Source organism: Siphateles boraxobius, unplaced genomic scaffold, assembly GCF_051911475.1.
Source record: "Siphateles boraxobius isolate OS27281-9 unplaced genomic scaffold, OSU_SipBor_1 66, whole genome shotgun sequence".
In the NCBI taxonomy this organism is placed as follows: domain Eukaryota; kingdom Metazoa; phylum Chordata; class Actinopteri; order Cypriniformes; family Leuciscidae; genus Siphateles; species Siphateles boraxobius.
In genome coordinates, this window is record NW_027509193.1 from 11503705 (window position 1) to 11529456 (window position 25752).

Here is a 25752-nt window from a genome sequence, read left to right on the forward strand (position 1 = left end):
TGTGAAAAGCGCTATACAAATAAATTTGAATTGAATTGAATTAATTGTTAGTGTGAACTTGTGAACTGAAACTTGTCCACAGCGTGATTGACAACCTTGAGAAGCTCGTCGTACGATCTGTCGTCAGGAGTGGAGCGCCCAGAGGCAGCACACATGTGAGCATGTGTGACAATTGCCTGGAGTGGAGCACTTTAATGGGAAACGTCTCGCAATGCTCGCACTCTGCGTCCTCGAAGGCTGACAGAGCGTGTCTTTCCCCCAGACATTCGAGACAAAATAGAAGCGGATCGTCATCCGAAATGGGCCGTGAGCAGGGCGGCATGGTTTTCTTAGACTCTCTCGACATGATTGTCTCTTTTTTTCAACTCTTTTCTTGTGTGAGAGAGAAAGAGGAAGAGAGTGAAAAATTTTTTTGAGTGCAAACACAAACACACAGCGGTTCTGAAGATAAAGGAAAACCTGTCACGCATCTATTTAGAGCGCATTACGATGACGTCACCATCAGAGGTCATTTAAGCCAAATTCTTTGGCGTGTTTGCCATACGTGTTCACAACCGTACCGTACCGAACCGTTTCCCCCCATAGCGCTCTATTAAGAGCTTTTGAAAGAGAACTGTGGGTTATGATTTGTTTGGTTTACTTCATACATCATGTCTCATATTTTATCTCAAGCATGTTTTTTACTCACATGAATGTTTCCTTGGTGACCAGAACACAAAGTGGTAGTTCTTGTGAAAATCTTTACAAAAATAAATAGGCCTACTGAAATGTTTATGGTTGTGTTGATTATTTATCTGTTTGATTGGATTTGTCATTAGCCATACAGTTTTGAATAATTTATTTATTTATGATGGAATTACATAACAGGACAAAGCAAATGTAATCAGTGTACATAAAAGTTAATTTTATTAAAAATCAGGACATACATTTCTCAATTTCAGCCTGTAACTGAAGAAACATAAAAAATTAAAGCACTTTACGAATGAGAAGTGAAATGATAAAAACTAAAGCAACAAAATATTTTCATTAAGCAATAAATACCATTCTCTTAAAAATGTCTAATGTTTGAGCCAAACTTCTTGTAATCTTTTACCCCTGGCATAAATTATTTTCTCTTATGCACTCCTCATATATGTGTATTTGTTTTCATATTTGTTGGGAATTTTATGTATTTCTACATATTTTGTATAATTTCTGTAACAATAAATAAATTCTATTGTTTGAGCCTGCAGGTCATCTGCCAGAACACAAGATGAGTCCCTTAACTAAATTTTGCATAGTGGTTAACCCAAATAATCTGTTTTTAATTTACCATTTTAGATCGTTATTTTATTTACTGTATACTGTTATGTATCATCATGTACCAGTCCAAACTATTACCATGTATGCGATTTGCCTTATAACTCAAAACATGTTCCTCATTCTGTGTGTGTGTGTGTGTGTGTGTGTGTGTGTGTGCGTGCGTGCGTGCGCGTGCGCGCGCGCGCGCGTGTGTGTGTGTGTGTGTGTGTGTGTTACTGCCTTTCCCGGTTCATTTCAAAACACAGTTTGGTTGTTTTGAGCTTTTAAAATTAAGGACAGACACTGGACCATTAGGTTATAGCTCTTCAAAACTTTATTTAAATACAGAAGTGGCATTTGTATTGCTTTATGTTAATTAAGATTCTCTAGTCGCTCCCAATATAAGTAAAGTGTGGCTTATATACAGCCGTTCAAAAGCTTGGGGTCAGTAAGATTTTTTTTTCTTCATGTTTTTAAAGAAGTCTCTGATCAAGGCTGCATTTATTTGATCAAAACCCCAGTCAAAATTGTTATATATTATTACCATTTAAAATAACTGTTTTCTATTTTAATAAATAATAAAAGTAATTTATTCCTGTGAGACTAAAGACGAATTTTCAGCATCAATACTTCAATCAATACTTGTGGACGCAATACCACAGCATCAGACTTCAGTGCCACATGATACTTCAGAAATCATTCTAATATGATGATTTGCGGCTCAAGAAACATTTCTAATTATTATCCATGTGTAACAGTTGTGCTGCTTAATATTTTTGTGGAAAACAAGATACTTTTTTTTCAGGATTCATCAATGATTAGAAAGAAATTTTACCAACCCCAAACTTTTGTACTGTACTGTTTATATAGTTAATACTTTTAAGCGTACCAAAATCTTGTAATCAGAAAAACCTGAGAATTTTGCCTCTGTCTTTAAGAAAACAGATAGAAGGAGAATATAAGAGGAATGATGGACGATGTGAGAGAAAGGGAAAATAAGAGGAGACTGGGTGAGCTGGATTCAAGGGAAGTGAATGAGACAAATCCAGGCTGGTCGCTGCTAATCTGAAAGCTGATCCAAGACTGGTATTGAGACACTCTGGTGTACACGCCAGGAATTTTGGGTAGTGCACATCCTTTACCGAAACTCACAATGCCAGACTGAATCCACTGTGACTCGTTCTTACTGACCATTGGACCTCCAGAGTCTCCCTACATTGATAAACACTCAATGTTAATATCTCTTCATAGTATATACAGACAGTGAATGATATCTGACGTGAAACTGATATACCTGACATGAATCTTTGCCACCCTCATTTACTCCAGCGCATATCATTTTGCTTGTTATGCTGCCTCCATAGGCTGTATTACAAACACTGTTGTTCACAATTGGTATCTGCACCTCTTGCAGTGTGTTTGGAATAGAGGTGGCTATAACATAAACCAGTGGAAATTGTCTTGTGACGCATTATTCAAAGTTTTGAATCATTGAGGTGTTTGATGGAACTCACCTCCAGAACTGAGTTTGCCCCATCCAGTGATCCAACTCTTAGTACCTCCACCAAATACACTACCAGCAGCCGCCAGACAAACTGGCCTGATATAATCAGTGAATGTCACAGAAGAGGAGAGCTGGAGCAGTGCTAAGTCATTGTTTTGGGTAGATGTACTATAGCTGGGATGAATGATGATCTGAGTCACTGTCCTGGAAACCTCAAAAGGGTTTGAGCCCGATTGGAGCTGGCGTCCCAGGTAGATTCTTACATTAGATGCGGTGATACTAATAGGAAACATATATCAGTTTTAATTCCTCGATATATCTACATATGAAGCGTAATATAATACATCATACCTCTTGAAACAGTGAGCTGCAGACAAAACCCATTCTTTATTGATTAGACTCCCTCCACAGAAATGGCTTGCCGATGAAATTCTATGGAGGCTTGCCTGCCAGGGCCAAGACCCCGCAACTGCATTTTCTCCTCCAACAATCTTGGTGTTGCGGGGGGCTTGACCACACACTAAAGAGAGAAAAGAAGATTGTTGGAGTTAAATCAACTGAGATCAACAAATCATGAACCAATTAAATAAACATGCAGGTTTTTTTGGTCATTAAGAGTGTAGAATCTTACCGTCTAACTGGCAAAGTGAACCTATAATAAGAAAAAATAAAGAAATAACAAATATTAAGAGTTCCTAAACAGGTTTGAGACTTTGAAATGAATATTAGTTTTCTTTGTGTTACTTTTCTTGACAGTGCATGTATTTCTTATAAAAGAGATTTGTTCTCAAAGGATTTCCCTGGTTAAATAAGGGTTAAATAAAAAACAATTTCAGTCAGAACTGGTTTGCGCAGAGATTATGCAGATGTAGACAAACTGAAAAACTGGTTGTTTGAGTTTCATTTTCTTTCAACATGTCAAAGAATTCCAAACTGTATGACAGACTTCCGTCTGTGGAACACATATTTTGAGTCATTTACAGCCTGGTTACTCGGACCAATTTTGTGAACTGAAGAAAGTGATTTTTTTTAAAGATCCTCAATAGGCCGCTGTCGGTAGCCTAAAAGAGGCCTAGAAATAGGGTTTCGTTCCACCAAGTGGGGCACTACCTACTTTTTTTATATTTAACATCAGAAATATATAGAGATTCCTTAGGAAAAAGTTCTCCGCACACAACCTTGCAGTTTTTGAGAAAAATTATGCTAAAGGTGCCCATTTTGAAAAAAAGGGAAAACATAGGGAATTTTTCACTTTCAAACCTGTTTATAATATATAAACACAAAAATGCCGAATTACCACTTGAAGAACAAAATAAAACAGTTTGAAATGTGTGATATAAACCAATCTCTTTCTTTGTTTTACAGTTTGTTTGTTTTTACAATTTACAATCGGACACATTTCTCAATACTTAGTGTCACCTTTTCAAAACTCACAACAGCAGTCTATGTAGGGTAAACAGTGGATTATTTATCATTGCTTTGGCACAAAATGCATTCAGTGACGACATCTTTTAATTTACATGAATTATTTTCTCACTTAGACACAAACACCACCAAAACATTACAGGCCAATTAGCACATTTCCATACGCCTTCCATACCAACTTAAGTTCACAACCTAGCACAACACAAAAATTAAGACAAAAATATGCAACATTTCTACAGTAATGCCATATTATTTACTATTTCTAATATGGATGATGTAACATAAACTGCAGTGAATTATAAGCAGTAAAGAGTGTACTTCTTGTTTGGTAAAGAAATTTTACAAAAGAAAACACTGAACTCAAAATTTTAGGGCAACCGGGTTACTTAATGTCTAAATGTATTCAATATCATAAAACAAGCATTATTATTTCTGATGACATACATTTTAAAAAGAAATCGGCTGTAATTTTTAAGTGCTGACTGCCCTCAATTGCTGCGTTTAATAGAATGAAAGCATGTTTTTATGAGTCTATCACAAAATGTGGTAAAGATACTTTTTATGTTGTAAAAACTCTTACTCAAGCTAAATATGTCACTCACTGAAAAAATTGTTGTTGGTTAACTTAAAAATCGATTCATCAGTCATACTAAGAAAAATAATTCTAACTGTTCATATATAATTCCATTTACTTTTAATATTGTCATGTTATTGCTCTACAATTATAAGTTTTTAACAAAGAGAACATTTGTTTGGTAGGCTATTAATTTTTGGTGTTACAAAAAAATGTGTTCTATCTTGTGACGTTTAATAGGCCTACATAATTTAAACAAATTTACAATTAAACAAGGTTATTTGATCTGGCCTGTTATTTATGATTTTAGATATTACCTGCTATGTTGAGAAGTATGGCCACTGAAACACACACAGCTTGACTCATCCTCATGTTCTTGTCTGCTTAGAGTAGACACTGAGTGTCTAATGACACGTAAAACAAGTGCTGCCACATTCAATGGGACCCTACGTTTATTTACCTCTGACACGCCTTGTTTTCAATTCTAGCCAGTGTTTTTTTACACACCCCACTCACCTGCATACTTCTACAATGCTTCTAATTGTAGTTGCTACTAAGTTGCAAAATGCCATTTTAACACATACTTCCATACTTACTAATTTTATAAACTTGTATGGCAATCACATGTTATTACTTATGTTACATAGCCTACGGCCTGTGCCGGCCTATGCAACAGAGAGGGGAGACCACACGGATTATTTGATTTCAAGAAAAAATTGGTATTTATTTAGGGTGACCAACAGTCCTGTTTTCTCGGGACATGTCCTGTTTTCACGTCCTGTCCTGGCCGTCATGCCTGTTTTTTATAAAGTGATGAAAATGTCTTGGTTTTCAAAAAACTGCTGGGAACGATCAGCTCTACAGCAAAATATAGATGGGCAAACAAGGAGGATGAGGAAGAAAAACAAAGAGGAAGAAAACGTCCCGGGTTACGTATGTAACCCTAGTTCCCCGAAGGGACGGACGCTGCGTGAAATCGCAGTGGGAACGCCCTCAGCGTGACGCGTCTGAAGCATGAATGAAATCAGTCAATGGAGAGAATGAGCGTACGGCGAGTGACGTCATCGACCAGGAAGCTATAAATATCCCCTGAGTACACAATACGCCAGCTTAAAAGTTACTGAAGCAGCGACCCAAGGGGATGCCGAGAGTATGGCAGGACACGCAGCGTCCGTCCCTTCGGGGAACTAGGGTTACATACGTAACCCGGGACGTTCCCCTTCAGGGACTACCGCTGCGTGAAATCGCAGTGGGAACGCAATACCCACATCCCCATACGACCAAATCCCCATCGTGTGTCATTAGGAGACACAAACCGACGAGAGAACCTGAGTCGCGGGAGTGGAGATAAGATCGAGGGAATAAAATCTAACGAAAGTGTGCGGTGAGGACCAGCCTGCCGCATCACAAACGTCCTGAAGAGAAGCTCCTGAAAGAAGAGCTGTAGAAGCAGCCATACTCCGGGTGGAATGAGCCCTTACAGCCAAAGTGAAGGCTGATGGGCCGAACCATAAGCAAGTGGGATGGCCTCGACCACCCACTTGCTCATCCTTTTTCTAGATGCAGGACACCCTTTCTTAGGTGACCCAAACAGACGAACATTTGTTCCGATCTCCTCCACAGGGCAGCTCTGTGGACGTAAGCATCAAAACCCAAACTGGGCACATGCAAATTAATTTTCTCCTGGTCTGACGTCAGAAAAGGCGGAGGACAGAAAACCTGCAGAACTATAGGTCTAACTGAAACAGTTGGAACCTTAGGAACATAACCTGGTCTCGGAAAGAGAAAGGCCTTAACCAACCAGGAGCAAATTCCAGGCACGAGGGAGCCACCGAAAGTGCTTGAATATCTCCAATTCTTTTTAGAGATGAGATAGCGAGAAGAAGGATAGTCTTTAGAGTAAGAAACTTTTCCGAAACTTCCTCGATGGGCTCGAAAGGAGCAAGGGAGAGACCTTCTAATATGACGGCCAGATCCCAAGCTGGTACCCTTGTGCGAACTGCAGGCCTCAGCCTCAAGGTGACACGAAGGAAGCGAGACATAAGCGGGTGTTTCCCGAGGGAACCTCCACTTGAAGGGGTGTGGTAAGCAGCTAAGGCCGCCACATACACCTTCAGTGTGGAGTGGGATAACCCTGTGGAGAGACGGTCCTGCAGGAAATCCAGGACTGTACCAACCGGGCAGTTAACTGGGTCCTGCTGGCGCTCTCCACACCAAGAGGTGAAAAGTTTCCACCTCGCGGCATATAACTTCCTCGTGGAGGGAGCTCTGGATCGGAGGATGGTCTCAACGACCTCAGCCGAGAGACCAGAATCTATGAGCTGGGCCCCCTCAGAGGCCAAGCCCACAGCCTCCATAGCTCTAGACGGGGGTGAAGGATCGACCCACTCGCCTGAGAGAGCAGATCTCTCCTGATCGGTATCTCTAGGGGAGAGCCGTTGAGGAGAGACACTAGGTCCGCAAACCATACCCGGGCCGACCAGAACGGGGCTATTAGCAGGAGACTGAGCCCGTCCCGGCGAACCCTCTCCAGAACTCCTGGGAGCAGAGCGATCGGGGGAAAAGCGTACAAGCGTGACCTCGGCCACGGATGTACCATCGCATCCAACCCCAGCGGGGCTGGATGGCTGAGAGAGAACCACAGCGGGCAGTGTGATGTTTCTCGAGGAGCAAATAGGTCTACCTCGGCAAGACCGAAATATTTCCATAGGAGTTCCACCACCTCGGGGTGAAGACTCCATTCCCCGGGCCTCGGCCCCTGTCTTAACAGGATGTCTGCCCCCTGATTTAAATACCCCGGGAGATAAAAGCTCTCAGAGAAAGAATTTTCCCCTGGGACCATAGAAGGATCTGACGTGCCAGTTTGTAAAGCGGGCGAGAACGCAAACCCCCCTGATGGTTGATATAAGAAACCACCGATGTGTTGTCTGTCTGGACAAGAACATGGTGGCCCCTTAGGTCTGGGAGGAAGTGTTTCAGAGTCTGAAACACCGCCAACATCTCTAGGCAGTTTAAGTGCCACAGACGATGATGGTCCTCCCACAGACCCTGAGCCCACCCGTGAGAGAGGCATCTGTCATTAGCATAACGCGACGACAAGGAGCTCCTAACACAGGGCCTTGGGACAGAAACCAAGGATCTTTCCACATGATCAGGGCGTGATGACACCGTCGCAAACTCACGATCATGCGAAGCGGATTTCCCCTCGGGGAGAATCCCTTGGTCCTGAGCCACCACTGTAACAGTCTCATGTGCAAGAGGCCAAGAGGTATCACGTTGGACGCAGCTGCCATGAGACCTAGCAGTCTCTGGAACTGTTTTACAGTGGATGACTGGCCTAGCTTGACCTGATCTACTGCAGCGAGAATCAAAGCAATACGAGCAGGTGACAATCGTGCCTGCATCGTCGTTGAATCCCACACTACACCTAGAAAAGTGGTTCTCTGTAATGGAGAAAGAACACTCTTTTTGGCGTTGAGCCTCAGCCCCAGTCACTTGATATGAGCAAGAACGACATCTCGGTGCCGAACCGCCTGTTGTTCCGATTGAGCTAGAATCAAGCAATCATCTATATAGTACAGAAAGCGGATGCCCTGTAACCTCAGCGGGGCTATAGCAGCATCCTTACAGTTCGTGAATGTTCGGGGTGACAGTGCTAGGCCGAACGGAAGAACCCGATATTGGTACGCTTCGCCCCCGAAAGCGAACCTCAGGAACTTCCTGTGTTGAGGGAGGATAGATACATGGAAGTAAACGTCCTTTAGATCTATCATGACAAACCAGTCCTCGGATCTGATTTGAACATCCCCAGTGACAGACACAGCGCCCTGTAACGTACTGGCAGGGAACAGCTGGTCTGGGCACTCCACAACCCTCCTCGGAGGGGGCGAGCGTCCCTCGGGAAATCGCTCGCCGAGTCTCTCTACGCCCTGTGAAGGCAGGGTTAGTAGAGCAGACCACTGAGGGCATCGGAAAAGACAGGGCACCGTGTTCTTGTGCAGTGAACTCAGGTCTTTCACGATAGGGACCACCCTCAGAACCCTGACGTTCAGCACGTCAGGATTTTTTTTTTTTTTCGATGAAGTAGTATCCTAACTCCCTGCTGGGTGGGGGATCCATTCCGCCAGGAACTCTACTAAGGGAACCAGCCTCTCGAGGCTGGCCTCCGGATGAACATCCCGAGTGACAGACACAGCGCCCTGTAACATACTGGCAGGAAACAGCTGGTCTGAGCACTCCACAACCCTCCTTGGAGGGGGCGAGCGTCCCTCGGGAAATCGCTCGCCGAGTCTCTCTACGCCCTGTATAGGCAGGGTTAGTAGAACAGACCCCTGAGGGCATCGAAAAAGACAAGGCACCGTGTTTTTGTGCGGTGAACTCAAGTTTTTCCCGATGGGGACCACCCTCAGAGTCCTGACGTTCAGCCCGTCAGGACTTTTTCGACGCGGCCTTTCTGGCGACAATGACTGTCCTCAGATCAGTCCTGCCCCGAGAAGGCCGCGCCGGAGAGCACCCCGCCTCGTCCCTCCAGTTTCTCTGCAGGGGGGCACGAGACGTGACACTCCGCTTCTGCTGTGCTCTTTTTGAAGACGAACTCGACGAAAGACTTTGCTCTGGTTGAACATTCTGCGTGACAAACACAGTGCCCTGTAACGGCGCACCGGCAGGGAACGACTGGTCTGAACACACTAGAACCCTCCTTAGAGGCGGCGTGTCATGGTTGTCAAAAACAGGACGGAAGCAATCGCAGGTCAAACTCAGTTCTTTATTGAACAGTGAAAAGTACGACAGGAACACGGGTGTGGACTGATGACGCAGGGACCTCGATGGTCGAAGACGAACCCGTGAAGTGCAGTGGAAACCCAAACGACAATCCAACGAAGAGACGACGACGAATCCAACAGGAACACAACACGGAGAGACAAACATCCAACGAATCCAACAGGAACACCACACGGAGAGACAACATCCAACGATCTGACAAAGGAGATGAGAGAACTGTGAGAATATATGGTGAGATGAGATCGGCTGCAGCTGGTGATGTGATGACGATCAGCTGGAGCGGATCAAGGAATGACACTCATTCACGCCCACTACACACGTGCTTTCATACAACAACATAAACACGAGACGAGAAGGAAGCAATGAACTTGTATACCGTGACAGTACCCCCTCTCCTAGGAACGCCTCCTGGCGTTCCCAGACTCCCTTACCTGTCGATTGAAATCATCGATCAGAGAGTGATCCAGGATGTCTCTAGCCGGAACCCAACTTCTCTCCTCCGGACCGTAACCTTCCCAGTCCACCAAGTACTGAAATCCACGTCCCCTCCGTCTAGAATCCAGAATGCGATTTACCGAATAGGTGGTCTCCCCATCTACGAGACGCGGCGGGGGGGGGAACCGGGACTGGCGGATTAATGCGAGCATGAAACACGGGCTTGATTTTTGAAACATGGAAAACGGGGTGAACCCTCCTGTACGCTGGAGGTAAACTAAGGCGGACTGTCACCGGACTAATGATCTTGGTGACAGTGAACGGGCCAATGAATTTGGGGGCAAGCTTATTAGAGACGGATCGGAGAGGAATGTTCTTAGTTGAAAGCCACACTTTTTGACCAACGACGTATACGGGAGGCTTTGACCGGTGGCGATCGGCCTTAGCCTTGGTGCGCGCCCCCACTTGGAGTAGAGCCTCACGGGCTCTAGTCCAAGTGCGGTGACACCTCTGGATTAAGGCGTGAGCGGAGGGGACCGCGACCTCGGATTCCAGACTAGGAAAAATAGGTGGCTGGTAACCTAAACTACACTCAAACGGAGATAGGCCCGTAGCCGACACTGGTAACGTATTGTGGGCGTACTCCACCATGGAAATCTGTTGACTCCAAGAGGAAGGATTCTTAGAAACCAAACATCGCAACACCCTTTCCAGATCTTGGTTGGCTCTCTCGGTCTGACCATTGCTCTGGGGGTGGAACCCTGAGGACAGACTAACCGTCGCCCCCAGTAACTTACAAAATTCTTGCCAAAATTTGGACACAAACTGGGGTCCTCTGTCAGAGACCACGTCCATCGGGAGGCCATGTAAGCGAAAGACGTGGTCAATGACTGTCAACGCTGTCTCCTTAGCTGAGGGTAATTTGGGTAAGGGAATGAAATGAGCCGCCTTCGAGAACCGGTCCACCACAGTCAAAACGACTGTGTTTCCCTTGGAGGGCGGGAGGGCGGTGACAAAATCTAGAGCGATATGGGACCAGGGTCTCGAAGGGACCGGCAGCGGTTGAAGGAGCCCATCAGGCGGACGATTGGAATTCTTACCAGTGGCACAGACCGAGCAAGCCAAAACAAAACTGTGGATGTCACGAGCCATAAGTGGCCACCAAAATCGTTGCTTGACTAAAAACTTAGTACGATTAACTCCTGGATGACAAGCCACGTTGGAGCAATGACCCCACTGTATAACGTCGGACCGTAATCCCTCCGGCACAAATAAGCGATTCGGTGGGCAACCGGGCGGAGGCATTACCCCTTCTAAGGCCGTCTTGACCTTCGATTCGATCTCCCATACGAGTGTGGAAACAAATAGGATTTCCGGTAAAATGCACTCGGGAGTAGACGGGCGTTCGGAACGATCAAAAATGCGAGATAAAGAGTCGGGTTTGATGTTCTTAGAACCCGGGCGGTACGAGAGAGAAAAATCAAAACGACCGAAAAAAAGTGCCCACCGAGCCTGCCTGGAGTTCAATCTTTTGGCGGTTCTGATGTACTCTAGATTCTTGTGATCGGTCCAGACGATAAAAGGAACCCCCGCACCTTCTAACCAATGACGCCATTCCTCCAACTCTAACTTGACTGCCAACAACTCCCTGTTACCAATGTCGTAATTGCGTTCGGCTGGGGATAAACGATGAGAAAAAAACGCGCAAGGATGCATCATATCGTCTGCGGGCGAACGCTGGGACAGAACTGCTCCTACCCCCACCTCTGACGCGTCGACCTCCACCACGAACTGACGTGAAGAATCAGGGGCAACGAGGATGGGAGCTGAAACAAAGCGGCTCTTGAGTTTGGCAAACACAGCCTCGGCTGTATCTGACCACCTGAACGGAGTTCTGGGGGAGGTCAAGGCAGTCAGAGGTGCGGCTAGTTGGCTGAAGTTGCGAATGAAACGCCGATAGAAGTTGGCGAACCCCAGAAACCTCTGCAGGGCCTTACGGGAATCTGGACTTGGCCACTCTACCACAGCCTTAACCTTCTCAGGGTCCACACGCATTCCCTCAGACGAAATGATGTATCCTAGAAAAGGAACAGACTGTGCATGAAAATCGCATTTCTCCGCCTTGACAAAAAGCCCATTCTCTAGCAACCTCTGAAGCACTCGTCGAACGTGTTGCACATGTTCCTGGAGAGACGAGGAAAATATCAATATGTCATCCAGGTAAACATATATGAACTGATCTATCATGTCTCGCAACACGTCATTGACCAGTGCCTGGAAGACTGCTGGGGAGTTGGACAGCCCGAAAGGCATGACCAAGTATTCAAAGTGCCCCCTGGGGGTGTTAAAGGCAGTCTTCCATTCATCCCCCTCCCTAATGCGAACCAGATGATAAGCGTTACGCAAGTCCAATTTCGTGAAAACGGACGCTCCCTGCAACCTCTCGAAGGCTGAAGACATTAACGGCAAAGGATAAGTATTCTTTACCGTGATGTTATTCAGCCCCCGGTAGTCAATACAAGGTCGCAGAGACCCGTCCTTCTTTCCCACAAAAAAGAACCCCGCCCCCGCCGGAGAAGAGGAAGGACGGATGAAACTGGTTGCCAGAGAATCAGAAATATATTTCTCCATAGCCTCCCTCTCCGGATTGGAAAGCGAATATAACTTGCCCTTAGGCGGAGACTTACCTGGCAGTAAATCTATGGCACAGTCATAGGGACGATGCGGAGGAAGAGAAGCAGCCCGAGACTTACTGAACACTTCCTTCAGATCGTGGTACTCCTCGGGCACGTTAGACAAGTCCCCTGCCTCCTCCTGTAACACAAAAACAGGCACAGACGGACAAGCAGACATCAGACAAGACATTCCTTGCTCCACTCCAGAATAGCTCTTTGCTGCCAGTCCACACGAGGGTTGTGATGAATGAGCCAGGGGTGTCCAAGAACTACAGGTGCCAGGGGGGAATCCAGTATATAAAAAAAATAGTTTCTGAGTGATTGCCTGAGGTGATGAGTGTGATGTTTTCGGTGATGAGCGAGATGATGGGAAGTTCTTGACCATTCAATGCGTGTACTGCAATCCTCTGTGTGAGTGGTTTAAGGGGAATCTGAAGTCTATGTGCAAAAGTACTGTCCATAAAATTACCCTCAGCCCCGGAGTCCAAAAGTGCTTGACAGTCGTGCTGGTGAATTGACCATCTCAGTCTTACCGGAAGGAGGGTAGATGTGGATGAGGTCTTCTCGGCGGAGATCCCACCCGATAGTAGCCTCATACCTACTATCGGGCTTGGCCTTTTACCGGGCAGTTGTAGGCAAAGTGTCCCGAACCTCCACAGTATAGGCAGAGGCCCTGGGACCTCCGCCTTTCCCTCTCCTCCCGGGAAAGCCGAGCTCGACCCACCTGCATGGGTTCGTGATCGAAGACTGGGCTGACCACGTCCCTGCCACTGGACCGTTGACCCTCTGCTCCAGCTGGAGACCAAAAGGACGGTGTTCTTCCCCCGACTCTGGTGATGCGAGCGTCCACCCTCAGAGCAAGCTCGATGAGTCCATTCAGCGTCGTGGGGAGGTCCAGGGCGTAGATCTCCCTCTGGACGCGGTCAGCCAACCCATGCAGGAACATGTCCCACTGCGCCGCCTCGTTCCACTGGCTTTCGGCCGCCAGGGTGCGGAACTCGATCGAATAGTCCGAGACCGACCTGTCACCCTGACGGAGGTCGGCCAACACCCTGGCAGCCTCTCTCCCCGCGACGGCCCGATCGAACACCCGTCTCATCTCTGAGGAGAGTGCCTGGAACGAGGCACAGCAAGGGTCTTGATTTTCCCACACCGCTGTCCCCCATAACGCCGCCTTTCCGGTCAACAGAGTAATGACAAATGCCACCTTGGCTGGCTCATTATTGAAAGTTCTCGGTTGCAGTGCGAAATGCATGGCACAACGTGTCAGGAATGCTCTGCAGTAAGCAGACTCACCAGGTATGATTCTGGAACAGGTAGGCGTGGCTCTGATGTCGTAGCGATCTCTGGTGGTGTGGGGGGAACAGCTGGTGTGGGTGGCGCAGCGGGAGCACGAAGTAGTTGGATCTGCTGGGTGAGCTCGGACACCTGCGTCACCAAAGCTTGTACCGCACGACCCGTGTCCCCTAGATTCCTCTCCTGAGAATCCATTCTTCTCGCGCTGTGCTGAAGGAATTCCTCCAACGAGGTCGGCGAACCTGCTGCTTCCATAGCACGGTCAGATCGTTCTGTCATGGTTGTCAAAAACAGGACGGAAGCAATCGCAGGTAAAACTCAGTTCTTTATTGAACAGTGAAAAGTACGACAGGAACACGGGTGTGGACTGATGACGCAGGGACCTCGATGGTCGAAGACGAACCCGTGAAGTGCAGTGGAAACCCAAACGACAATCCAACGAAGAGACGACGACGAATCCAACAGGAACACAACACGGAGAGACAAACATCCAACGAATCCAACAGGAACACCACACGGAGAGACAACATCCAACGATCTGACAAAGGAGATGAGAGAACTGTGAGAATATATGGTGAGATGAGATCGGCTGCAGCTGGTGATGTGATGACGATCAGCTGGAGCGGATCAAGGAATGACACTCATTCACGCCCACTACACACGTGCTTTCATACAACAACATAAACACGAGACGAGAAGGAAGCAATGAACTTGTATACCGTGACACGGCGAGCATCCCTCGGGAAAGCACTCGCCAGACCCTTCTACGCCCTGTTTCGGCAGGGTTAGTAGGACGGGCCCCTGAGGGCGCCGGGAGAGACAGGGCACCCTTAAGGGAGGTGAACGCAAGTCTCTCTCGGCGGGGACCCCCCTCAGATTTCCTTTGAGCAGGTCGGCCTGAAAAGCCTGCATAAAAGTCATCGTATGCAAACATGCAGCCGCCTGCCGAGCCACCGAGTAAGCCTTCCCCACCAGCACAGAGGTATATATATTTATTTATTTATTTATTTTTTGGTGGAAGAGCCGGTGCTTTAAGTGAAGACGATGAAGCAGGAGAGAGATAGCTCGCAAGCGTCTCCTCCGCCTACAGTATCGTCACATAACCAGCAGATTTAGCACCAACAATGTTACCATAAGCATTGGACTGATTTGTGTAAATTCTGCTTGAAACCGGTCTAACCCAGGTCTTTGAAACCTCAGCATGAAGATCTGGGAAGAACGGTAAGCACCGGCTAGAAGGTTGAGGTCGTGCAGACAGAAATCTATCATCTAGATTGCTTTTAATTCTAGAAACCTGTCTATCAGCTGGCCACTCGATACTGTTATTTTTTTTTATTTTTTTTTAGCTTTTCAACAGCCCGAGATAATACATCCATCAAACCTTCTTCATTTGCAGTATAATGTGATAAACTAGTTTTCTCTGATAATAAACTTTCGACATCCAGCTCCTCAGAACTGGAAAATCTCAATTCAACATCATCATGTGCCTCCACCCGGGCAGAAGTAACCGCCGCAGCGCGTGCTTCCAGAGCCGGGTGAGAGGCACTAGATCTCGTCGGAGATAGCTGAGATAGGGCGGAGCCCGTCTCAACGTCGCCAGCGAGATCCATCTGCGAGCCCCAAGACAAGCGCCGCCGCTCTGCCTCAACAGAAGCGGGACCCGAGCCTCGGGGAGCTCGCAGCAAATCACTCTCCTCGAAGAGCGATCGCCGCGAGCGCAGAGTTCTCAAGGGAAAACGCTCGCAATGCTGACAATCGACTCCCTCGAGAGCCGACTGGGCATTGCTGCACTCCCAAACAAGCCACACTTAGCTCGTGTGAATCCCCACCCGTGATGTGCCGAGTACAGGGGGGAACACACTTCTTATACTGCTCGCTCATATTGGTTTTTTTATATAAAATATATATAGTGAAAACTCCTGACAAAACAGACAAACACAATCGACAGATTCAGACACACACAGAGCTGCTGAAGTAACTAAAAGCTGGCGTATTGTGTACTCAGGGGATGTTTATAGCTTCCTGGTCGATGACGTCACTCGCCGTACGCTCATTCTCTCCATTGACTGATTTCATTCATGCTTCAGACGCGTCACGCTGAGGGCGTTCCCACTGCGATTTCACGCCGCGGTAGTCCCTGAAGGGGAACTAAAGATATTTGTTATTTCGTTTTTGTAAGTTTGTGAGAGCTTTTTTTGTTCAATTTGGAGGTATTTCTTTTAGTTATTTATTGTGTATATATTTATTTTTCTAATACAGAAGAGACATTATTTCTTTCATTATTTCATTCATTATTTTTGAAACCTGTCATAATAAAACATGTTGATTAAACTTTGAGAAGCCTATCTGAATTTGTGTCTTGTAATAAAACAATTTTCTATCCACATAGAAGAGGCATAGCCTACTTTAAATGTATTGAAATTAATAAGGCATCTTTGAGTAAACTTCGAGGATCTTTTGAGTATCTGTTTGCCGGGCCGAGTGTCCTGGTTTTTGGTAATCAAAATATGGTCACCCTAATTTATTAAAGACAACAAAAAATGAGCAACATAAAATAATTAAAGTCAGTATAATTGTACAACTCGAACCGAAAACAAGATGCAATCAGAGTAAGTGAAGTGTCATGCAAAAAGAAACAAAATCAGCAAAACGGTGCAGGAGAGAAGGAGAAACGGCGGCCTCCTGCAACCAAGTCCGGAGAGTCTTTAAACACCCAGGATACTGGAAGCAACCACACGCGGTCCTCGAGCAATCACCTGCTCCTGTACCGCATACGCACCGCAACACGCACCGCATACGCACTGCACACGGAGTATGTTTGAAACGGGCGTTACAATTCAATTCTTACTAGTAACAATTGAGAGAGCTCTGTAATTCAGTTCTTACAAGTAAGAATGCAATTGCAGAGCTCTTTAATTCAATTACAGAGCTCTGTAATTATACATATCTTTAATTCGTTTTTTTACTAGTAAAAATTCAATAAGAGAGCTCTGTAATTGTAATTGTTACTAGTCATAATTGGATTACAGAGCTCTCTAATTAATTCTTACTAGTAACAATTCAATTGTAATGCTCTCTAATTGTAATTCTTACTAGTAACAATTCAATTAAATAGCTCTGTAATTAAAAATGAATGGAACTCAATGGAGACATATGACTAGTAAAAATTAATTTGTAGAGCTCTCTAATTGGAATTGTTACTAGTTTTTTTTATTTTTTTTTATTTTTTTTTTTTATTAAAGTGTCTTGCACTTACATGCCCAGCCCTCAGGCTTAAAAGACACTAATGACATAAAACAAACATAATACACAAAGATGACCATCATACAAAGCACATAGGAAAACAACCATCAAAAAGAAAACCATATCCTCATCATTTTCACAGTATAAAAACAAACAAAACAAGTCATGATACCGTCAATTTAGATCAGGATATAAATTCCTTTGCCTGAGTTTCCACGCCTTTTCCACATATCTAGCTAAACTATAAATTTCATTTTCAAAGAGCCAATTCAACATATCCCCATCCGTCATCCAAAACAAATCAGGCTTTTTATGTTGAATTCTCTCAAACATACCCATTCTTAATTCATGATATAAAGGACAAAAAAATAAAAAATGCCATTCATCCTCAACCACCATTAAATCACACAAAACACATAATCTATCCTCTTCTGGGACACCTTTATAGCGCCCCACCTCAATCTGCAGGGGCAACACACCAGCTCTAAGCTGGGCACACAAAGACCTCTGTAACCTAGTTAACCAGCATTTAACATAAGGCTCTGTGGAATATTCATTTTTAAAGTGGACATAACTTCTCAATTTAGGCTTATTTAACAACTGCCATTGCCATTGCTCTTTGTAAGAATTAAACAAAACCTGCCTGACCTGAGATATATCACATTGTAAAGTATTTGTAAATATATACTGTGCTTTTACTGATGAAAGTATTCCAAGGACCTCCATTGACCAAGGATAATTGTGAGCTTTATCCCAATCAAAAACTTTCCGAGTAAGTCTATCTTCAGGTAATCTTCTAAAACGATTCCATAATCGTATTAATTCCACCTTTTGTTTCACTATACAAGGCTCCCAACCCATATCTCCCTCTAGCGCAGCTCTAGTAGTGAACCTGTGCACTCCAAGGAAACACCTCAAGGCCCTGCTCTGCAATCTATTACATTCAGGCGCATCTTCAAAGCCCCAGACCCCAGCTGCATAAAACAAAATAGATCCCACCATACTATCAAACAGCTGGGTAAATGTTGCATAACCTATTTCTGGGCAAAGCTTCAACCTATTTCTAACGGCTCCCAGGGCCCTCCCTGCAGACTCAGACAAAACCCTTCTCCCTTCTGAGAATGTCATATTTTCATGAAAAAGGAAACCAAGATATTTATAAGTTCTGGAATACATAAGCTGTGTTTGTCCAAAAAAGAACTCAAATTCACTGCGTAACACAGATGGTTTCCTAAAATGGACAACTTGTGTTTTATCCCCATTTATAGAAAGTCTCCATTTATTACACCAATCCTTCATAATGCCCAACATTCTTTGTAGTTTAATTTCTTCATCTGCGCAAACAACAATATCATCTGCATATAATAAAATGCTGAGGTTAAAACCATCAATGTCTATACCCAAATTTGCTAACTTTATCTCTTGTGCTAGATCATTCACAAAAAGCGCAAAAAGAGTGGGTGAAAGAACATCTCCCTGCTTAACCCCAAATGGAGTGGGAAACCATCCTGTCCTCATGTCATTAATCTGCACACAGGCCACTGGAGCCTTGTACAGAGCTCTGATGGAATTATACAGGTGACCTGTAATACCAATAGAAAGTAACTTATATTTCAACAAATCTCTATTAACCCAATCAAAAGCTTTTTTAAAGTCAACAAAACAAACAAAAGTACTTTTATTTTCCTGCAACCTTGCTCTAATGACAGATGATAAAACATAAATATGGTCAATACATGCTCTGTGTTTTCTAAACCCATTCTGTTCATCCACCAAAATTCCATTAGTTTCAATATATTCACTTAGTCAATTGTTAAGAATACCAGAAAACACTTTACAAGCTGTACTTAGCAAACTTATTCCTCTATAATTCAATGGTACTCTTGGGTCAGCCTGTGTGGTCTTTGGAATAGGCTTAATAATCGAACTATACCACACCGAGGGAACAGTCCCACTCTTAAAACAATATTGAAATAACATGTGGAGAGTATTTAACAACTTGGGGCATTTAAGAACCTCATTAGAAAGTTCATCCACACCAACAGCTTTATAAGGTTTGGTTCTATCAATTACCTTCTGAACTTCTTCTAAGGAAATATCATTGTTTAGCACACTACTAAGATAAGGTGTTTCCAACATAACAGATCCAGCTTCAATTAGATTTTTCAATTTACATATCTCAACTAGAAATGCATCATTGAACTGGTTAGAGCTAGAACAAGTGTACAAATCTCTATAATCTTTCTCCCATCTGTACAATATTTTATCTATCTCGAATACTGACCCCCCACTTTCCGTGACTATTTCAAATGGAATTAATTTATTTCTCTTTGGGCCTAGCTTGTTTATTTCTTTCCAAAAAAGCTGTGGATTAGTATTTTGAAAAATATTTATTTCAAGAGCTTTACCTCTCCTATAACGCCTTTTATACATTCTAAGTTTTTTATCAAAATCATATTGACAGGTTTTAAATATACCGTGCAAATTCTTCCTTAAAACAGGCTCCTTGCATTTTAAATATCTTTTCTCTGCCACACGAAGATTTGATCAAATATTATGTAATTCATTATTCCAAAACGGTTGTTTAATTCGATACCATTTCTTGTGGGCCCATTTTCCATGCAATGTTGACTCATATTGACTCATTTCCCCATACAAAACCCCACAGAAAAGTTCATAACAACAATCAACATTATCCTGTGCTTCCCTGCCCTTATCTAATTGTACTATAACATTTTTTAGGGCTTCATCAGAAGTTTCAGAAGAAAGAAAATTGTCCTTAATGTTTCTTATTGGTAGTTTACAAAGTGATGTAATATCAGCACTATTTATAAACATCTCTGCTGTTTGAAAACGTAAATAAAGCATAGAATGATCAGGTGGTCTACTCCTCTCATTTATTAGCCCTCGGGACCCAGTTCTTTCCAATAATTCAAATGGAGTGAATACTTTAAATTCACTACATGTTCTTAAGTCTTCATGTCTAGTCACAATATAATCAACTACCGCCCCAGTCTCTATCGTCATGACTGGCGGCCATCTTGTCACAGGCAAGCTCTCTGGCGGGCTCTGTGGTACCTGAACACAAATACTCTTATCTCGCTGAAATCTTGACGGATTTACTAACGGTTTGGTTTAATGTTATTAACGTGGCTATAATTCTGGATGCTTGAACATGTTGAAATTGCAGCTTTTCTTTTCGAAAAACGACTTAATCGTGCAGCATAGTTGTGTATCACGGCTACTTGCGCAAGTTATCAAGGCTGAGACCACAATCAAGCTGTTCAATAATATAGGTTTTACTGACACCAATAACGATTTTATGACAACTAATCTTTTGTCTAAATTACAATCTTTGTGGATGTGGTTGTAGTTATTTACTGGCTAATAACAAGAAGCTGTGAGTGCAGCATTTCTTTATGTACACTGCCGTTCAAAAGTTTGGGATCGGTACGATTTTTAATGTGTTTAAAATAAGTCACATATGCTCACCAATGCTGTATTTATTTCATTAAAAATACAACAAAAAAACACGGAATATTGTGAAATATTATTACAATTTAAAATAACTGTTTTCGATTTTAATATATTTTAAAAGCCTAGAAAATGGCCCAACCATGAAGAAGTTAAAATGAACATGTAATATTTCAAATTATTTTATTATAATAGTAGGCTAATATTCATATTATAAAAGTGTATATATATATATATATATATATATATATATATATATATAATGTATATATATATGTTGCCATTCTGTACACTGAGTTTTAGTAGCCTATATATTGATTTAACATAACATAAATACCTTGTGCGTGTGTATATTCATTGCACCTATCTGTACTGTTCAATGTTATTTTGATATGGAAGTCCATGGTTATAATTAATCATAAGTATGTAGTGTCATAACTACATCTCTTTTATGACGTTTATAACAAACCAAACCATTTGAAAATCGGTAGAAAATTCAGTAAGTTATGGTTATTTAAAAAGTAGGCCTACATGCACCATTAAAACGCAATGTTACGATTGAGCGAGCTGACTGTGACAAGATGTCCGCCAGGTGCGGACATCGACCTCCATTGACCAGCAGCGCGGACGAGACATCTAGCCTTGATTGCAACCCCCTTTCCCAAATGGCGCGTGTCTGTTAAGTCCAAAAGAGTGTAGGGTGTCCCGTTTGTCATTTTGGCCCTCCTCTATGGTGTAATTTTCATAATTTATGTAGCAGAGAAAATTGCATTTAAAATACAATAATAATATTCAACCAAAAAATACTGTTAAGTATCATATGACATCCCCTTCAACCAATAAAATTTAAATCTATTAGCCATGTCATGTGCTTGACATTTTTGAAAACAAGGGAGTGAATGAGACTCTGGGTGCTTCTCAATGGCCCTGTTCCAAATGGCGCACTTCATGTGGACGTTTGGTCTCGTGGACTCAGTGCTTGCTGCGTCTACGAGTCTGTAGTGTAGAACGTCCCATTCATCATTTTAACGCTCTAAAAAGTGTGCTCAGCAGCGCCCCCTTTGTACACTTGAAGTGGTCTTCAGCGAAGCCCGCATGGACGCAGACCTATGGGCCGTTTCTCAATATGCGTTCTTGTCTGTACTTGTGTGCTTGTGGACTTGTGAAACGTCATCAGTCGCTGACCAAGTACTGTCTCAATACACAAGTTTGCATTTTGGCCAGAACGGTTAAAAATCCCGGAAGTGTTCTTGACACGCCCATTTTACCGAGGATGCATCGGTTGGTAACTTGTGTGAACTTGACGGCAGAAATATCCCAGCATTCATTTCGGCATTCAAGGAAGGAGCGGGGAGCAGAAAGGCAGAACAACGAAGTCGTTTTTCTACAATTTCGTATGCTATTTCATCACTAAATTCACTTCTTAGAGCATTTGATGCGAGAAATCTACTGTGTAGATTTAAAATATTGCCATTTTTACGAAAAGTTATGGCGAATCGAAAATATGCTCAAACATTTTCGGTAGTGAAGAATCTCCATACGCGCACGCGGGTGTAGCTAGCGAGCCAACCGGCCAGTCATGCTAAAAACCTGGCTGTTATCGTCAATAATTCTTGTTATGTTTGGGTACTGAAGACGGCGCTGTGCGGGGGTATTGCGCAATACCAGCAAGAACACATCGCCTTAAACTGTCAGCAGCATTCTGTGTGCTCGTCACCTCGTAAGTTCATTCTTCGAAGAACAACTAGCAAGAGCGTTCTCCCCAAGAACACAAGTCCGTTCTTTGCATTCTTGGTTTTGAGAAACGGCCATGATGCAGACTACACGAGAAGGGTATTCCTCCGGAGGCTGCAGTTCCGGGACCCTAGTTTTTTGTGTCAGCGCCACCTACCGAACTGGATCACCAAAAACACTAATTTAAGACGACATGGACACCAATCAGACTGTGAGTACCAATATTCAAGTAAGTTTTATTTTATAACATTTAAACGAAGCAAAGTTTACATAGCCAAAGTGAGAGCTGCTAACTATGAATTAATAACTAATTCCCACGAATTTAGAATTTGTATTCTAGTTTTATTAATTACTACGACGTTCTTAATTTGTGGCCATGATTTAATAAATCCTTGTTGAGTTTTATAATAAGTAAATCTAGCAGAAGAAAAGAGACTGGTGGACTTTATTGTAGTTACATGGATCTGAGGAGCATTTGGTGGTACTTTAACAATGTTCACGTTTATTCATCTTTACAGACTAACTCATAATGAAGATTCACCAAGGGTCTTAATTAGGGAAAATATTAACCTTATTTTTTAACTATGCAGCAAATTATTGTATCTTTATCTTAAATTGATCAATTCCTCAAAAATATTTTTTTTTGTACCGTGGTTTGCCCATAGGGTGTACTCAACGGGAAGCCCCCTATAAGTGGTTACATGGGTAACCTCTTCCCAGGTGCCTGTCTACCTCGACAGTGAGTAACAACAGGACATCTTGTTTTCTTATCTTAGAGGAGTGCTGGATAGGATACCAACACAGTTGAGCTTCACAGCTGAAGTCCAGTTCATCTGTGGTGTTCTTTTTCCAGAGGTATGCCGAACCATGTAATGTGTTTGAGTGTCCTGCTCCTACACTTACAAAATGTACTGTATAAACTGCATGCTAGCACTACTTGTGTATTGACCCATAATGTCTTGCTGTTAAGTAGTGGTATAATAGTATATTTATATTTATATTAAGGTTTTTCATAGGCCATCATATATGCCCTGGCTGTGGCTGATCAGGTCTTCCTTTCTGGTCTGGATTATCATTACAGGTCAGAGTAGATTATTAATTATTTTTGCCCAATGCCCAGTGCACCCTTTAGAAGAATTTAACAGAAAATTGAAAATTGACAAACAATTGAGGAAAGAAGGGAGACCATTCAATTGGTGAGTATTGCTCTTATATACTTTCTTATATATCAGTAACATGAATATTCTATTTGGCTTTCTCTCTCTACAATTCCAACAGTACATAAGTGTTAAATCAGAGATATTTCATTTGAACATGTTAAACAAATGTTTCTTATTTAATATTCTCTCTCTCTCTCTCTCTCTCTCTCTCTCTCTCTCTCTCTCTCTCTCTCTCTCTCTCTCTCTCTCTCTCTCTCTCTCTCTCTCTCTCTCTCACCATTCTGTCTGTGCAGCAACTGATGAAAAAGGGGGTCTTTTTGGTGCTGTTGTAATTGCAAAAATGACATATATATAAATATACACACACACACACACACACACACACACACACACACACACACACACACACACACACACACATATATATATATACATACATACATACATTCTTGAATCATACTTGAGTCTTGTCTTGCCTCTCTACAACCTTTAAAATATCTGTCTGTAATTTAGTGACTGCATATGCCGATTCCATCTTTATTTTACCTGATAATGAGCTAATTAGTTAAACTTAATGAGGTTAATCAATGTATTATTCAAGAAACTAAGACTTACTCCACTTTTAAGTTGTTTAAAGATTGATATACATTTTTCATTTATATTTTGTGTAAATTAATTTGTTTAAATTCAAAATTGTGACTCACTTTGTGTACACACTTTGTAATTAACCTCTGATGCATTTTGAATAAAAAAAAATCACATTTTATAAAAAAATATACTCCTGAGATTAAATATCTTGATACTATCAAACTAAACCACCTGGTTCCTAGAACTGCAGTCCTGAAACTGAAACCGCTGCCATTTCATCCAGTTCGGTAGGTGGCGCTGTCACAATTAACTAGGGTCCTGGAACTGCGGTCCTAGAACTGGGGCCCTGAAACTGCAGCCTCCGGTTGTGCAAGAACGTACTACTGGGCTCCACACACTTTAACTACCCAGGAATCCTTGCAAAAGGCCAATCAGACAACGGATGGGAAGAGATTTCCCTCACGGACAATTGTTAACATGGCTGAGAAGAAAATATTTAAGTGTAAGTATCATTACACTAATAATAGCGCGCTGAATAATATGATCGCATTATGATTCATTAAATAAATAGAACCGAATGTCAGGGCTTTACTGAGTCATATGTAAAATTAGTATGAATATTTAAACCTGTAAATTCATCTAAAGCTCACGCACATTTTTATTATGAGTTAAAATTGTAATCTTAGTTCAAATGGAACATTATCTATTATTATGTACAATACATAATTTAAATAAGCATATATCTATTGTCCAATGCACAGGTGGCATACAAAATATCAAAATATAGAACTGTAAAAGTAGGTTGTGTAGTTGACATGGAGATAAGATTTGGGAAAAGAAAAGAAATCCTGTTCTCGATCGATGCTAAATAGTATAATATTTGTATATTATATTTGTGATTTTTATCTAATAAAGGGACTGATGAGATGAACTTTCAGTTTATTCACCTCCTTATGGAGAGGGATAAGGCTCGATCGAGTCTGTCCCAAAAATACCTCTCAATGCGCCCTCGTGGACTCGTGCCAAGGGCCCTATAGGTCTGCTCTACATGACATCACCAAAGTGTGGACTTCCCCTGAAGTGTGCCATTTGGTATAGGGCCAATATTCCTCCTCCATATGACCCGGAAACCGATCGAGTGCAGCCATCTTGAAGGACATCTTGATTCTCTAATTGCACCGCGAGGAGCGAGGAGGCTTCCAGAGGAGTCATAAGAGAGGATACACACAGGTGTATCCTTTGCGGAGGAGTTTTATCAACTAAACCTGACGCACGTATAAATTCTCCTCTGGTCCCATCGGTCACAATCATTTTAATTTATACTTTACCTTTGCAGTTTATATAAACCACATATCTCACGTATTTCAAAAGGGTATCTTGCTTTATTATTATTTATTATGATTTTCTTAAATAACCAAACTAAAACAACATAAGGGCAGATCATTTGAGCGCTGCTGATGACGCTGTGAAGTGACGCTCGAGTGATCAAGTCTTCCAATGTAAAAAAAAATCTTTCATTTGATTCCTCCATCCTACTTTTCTTTCCTTGCAGCCTTCCCTCGTATCCTACAGCGGGTGGAG

The 25752-nt window shown here is 42.9% G+C and overlaps 1 protein-coding gene and 1 long non-coding RNA gene across 2 annotated transcripts; one reads left to right on the forward strand and one right to left on the reverse strand.

The window, feature by feature from the left end:
- Positions 1–1592: 1592 nt before the first annotated feature.
- On the reverse strand, positions 1593–5224 carry LOC143721624 (trypsin-3-like). Its single transcript, XM_077212222.1, has 6 exons — positions 5102–5224; positions 3417–3437; positions 3137–3305; positions 2796–3064; positions 2576–2715; positions 1593–2493 (listed from the first exon to the last, which is right to left on the reverse strand). The coding sequence occupies exons 1-6, from the start codon at positions 5154–5156 to the stop codon at positions 2215–2217; spliced, it is 933 nt and encodes a 310-aa protein (XP_077068337.1). The 5' UTR covers positions 5157–5224; the 3' UTR covers positions 1593–2214.
- Positions 5225–23193: 17969 nt separating this feature from the next.
- Positions 23194–23967, forward strand: LOC143721636 (uncharacterized). The gene is made up of 3 exons (XR_013196761.1): positions 23194–23278; positions 23505–23619; positions 23877–23967. It is a non-coding gene; the product is annotated as an uncharacterized LOC143721636 (long non-coding RNA).
- Positions 23968–25752: the final 1785 nt, after the last annotated feature.

What these genes read in the sequence shown, in the direction of transcription:
- LOC143721624 (XM_077212222.1), bottom strand. Translation starts at nt 5,156, where the DNA reads ATGAGGATGAGTCAAGCTGTGTGTGTTTCAGTGGCCATACTTCTCAAC. An exon ending in CATACTTCTCAACATAGCAG is followed by an intron (nt 3,438 to 5,101) that starts GTAATATCTAAA and finishes TTCTTATTATAG; the next exon opens with GTTCACTTTGCCAGTTAGAC. An exon ending in GCAGCTCACTGTTTCAAGAG is followed by an intron (nt 3,065 to 3,136) that starts GTATGATGTATT and finishes GTTTCCTATTAG; the next exon opens with TATCACCGCATCTAATGTAA.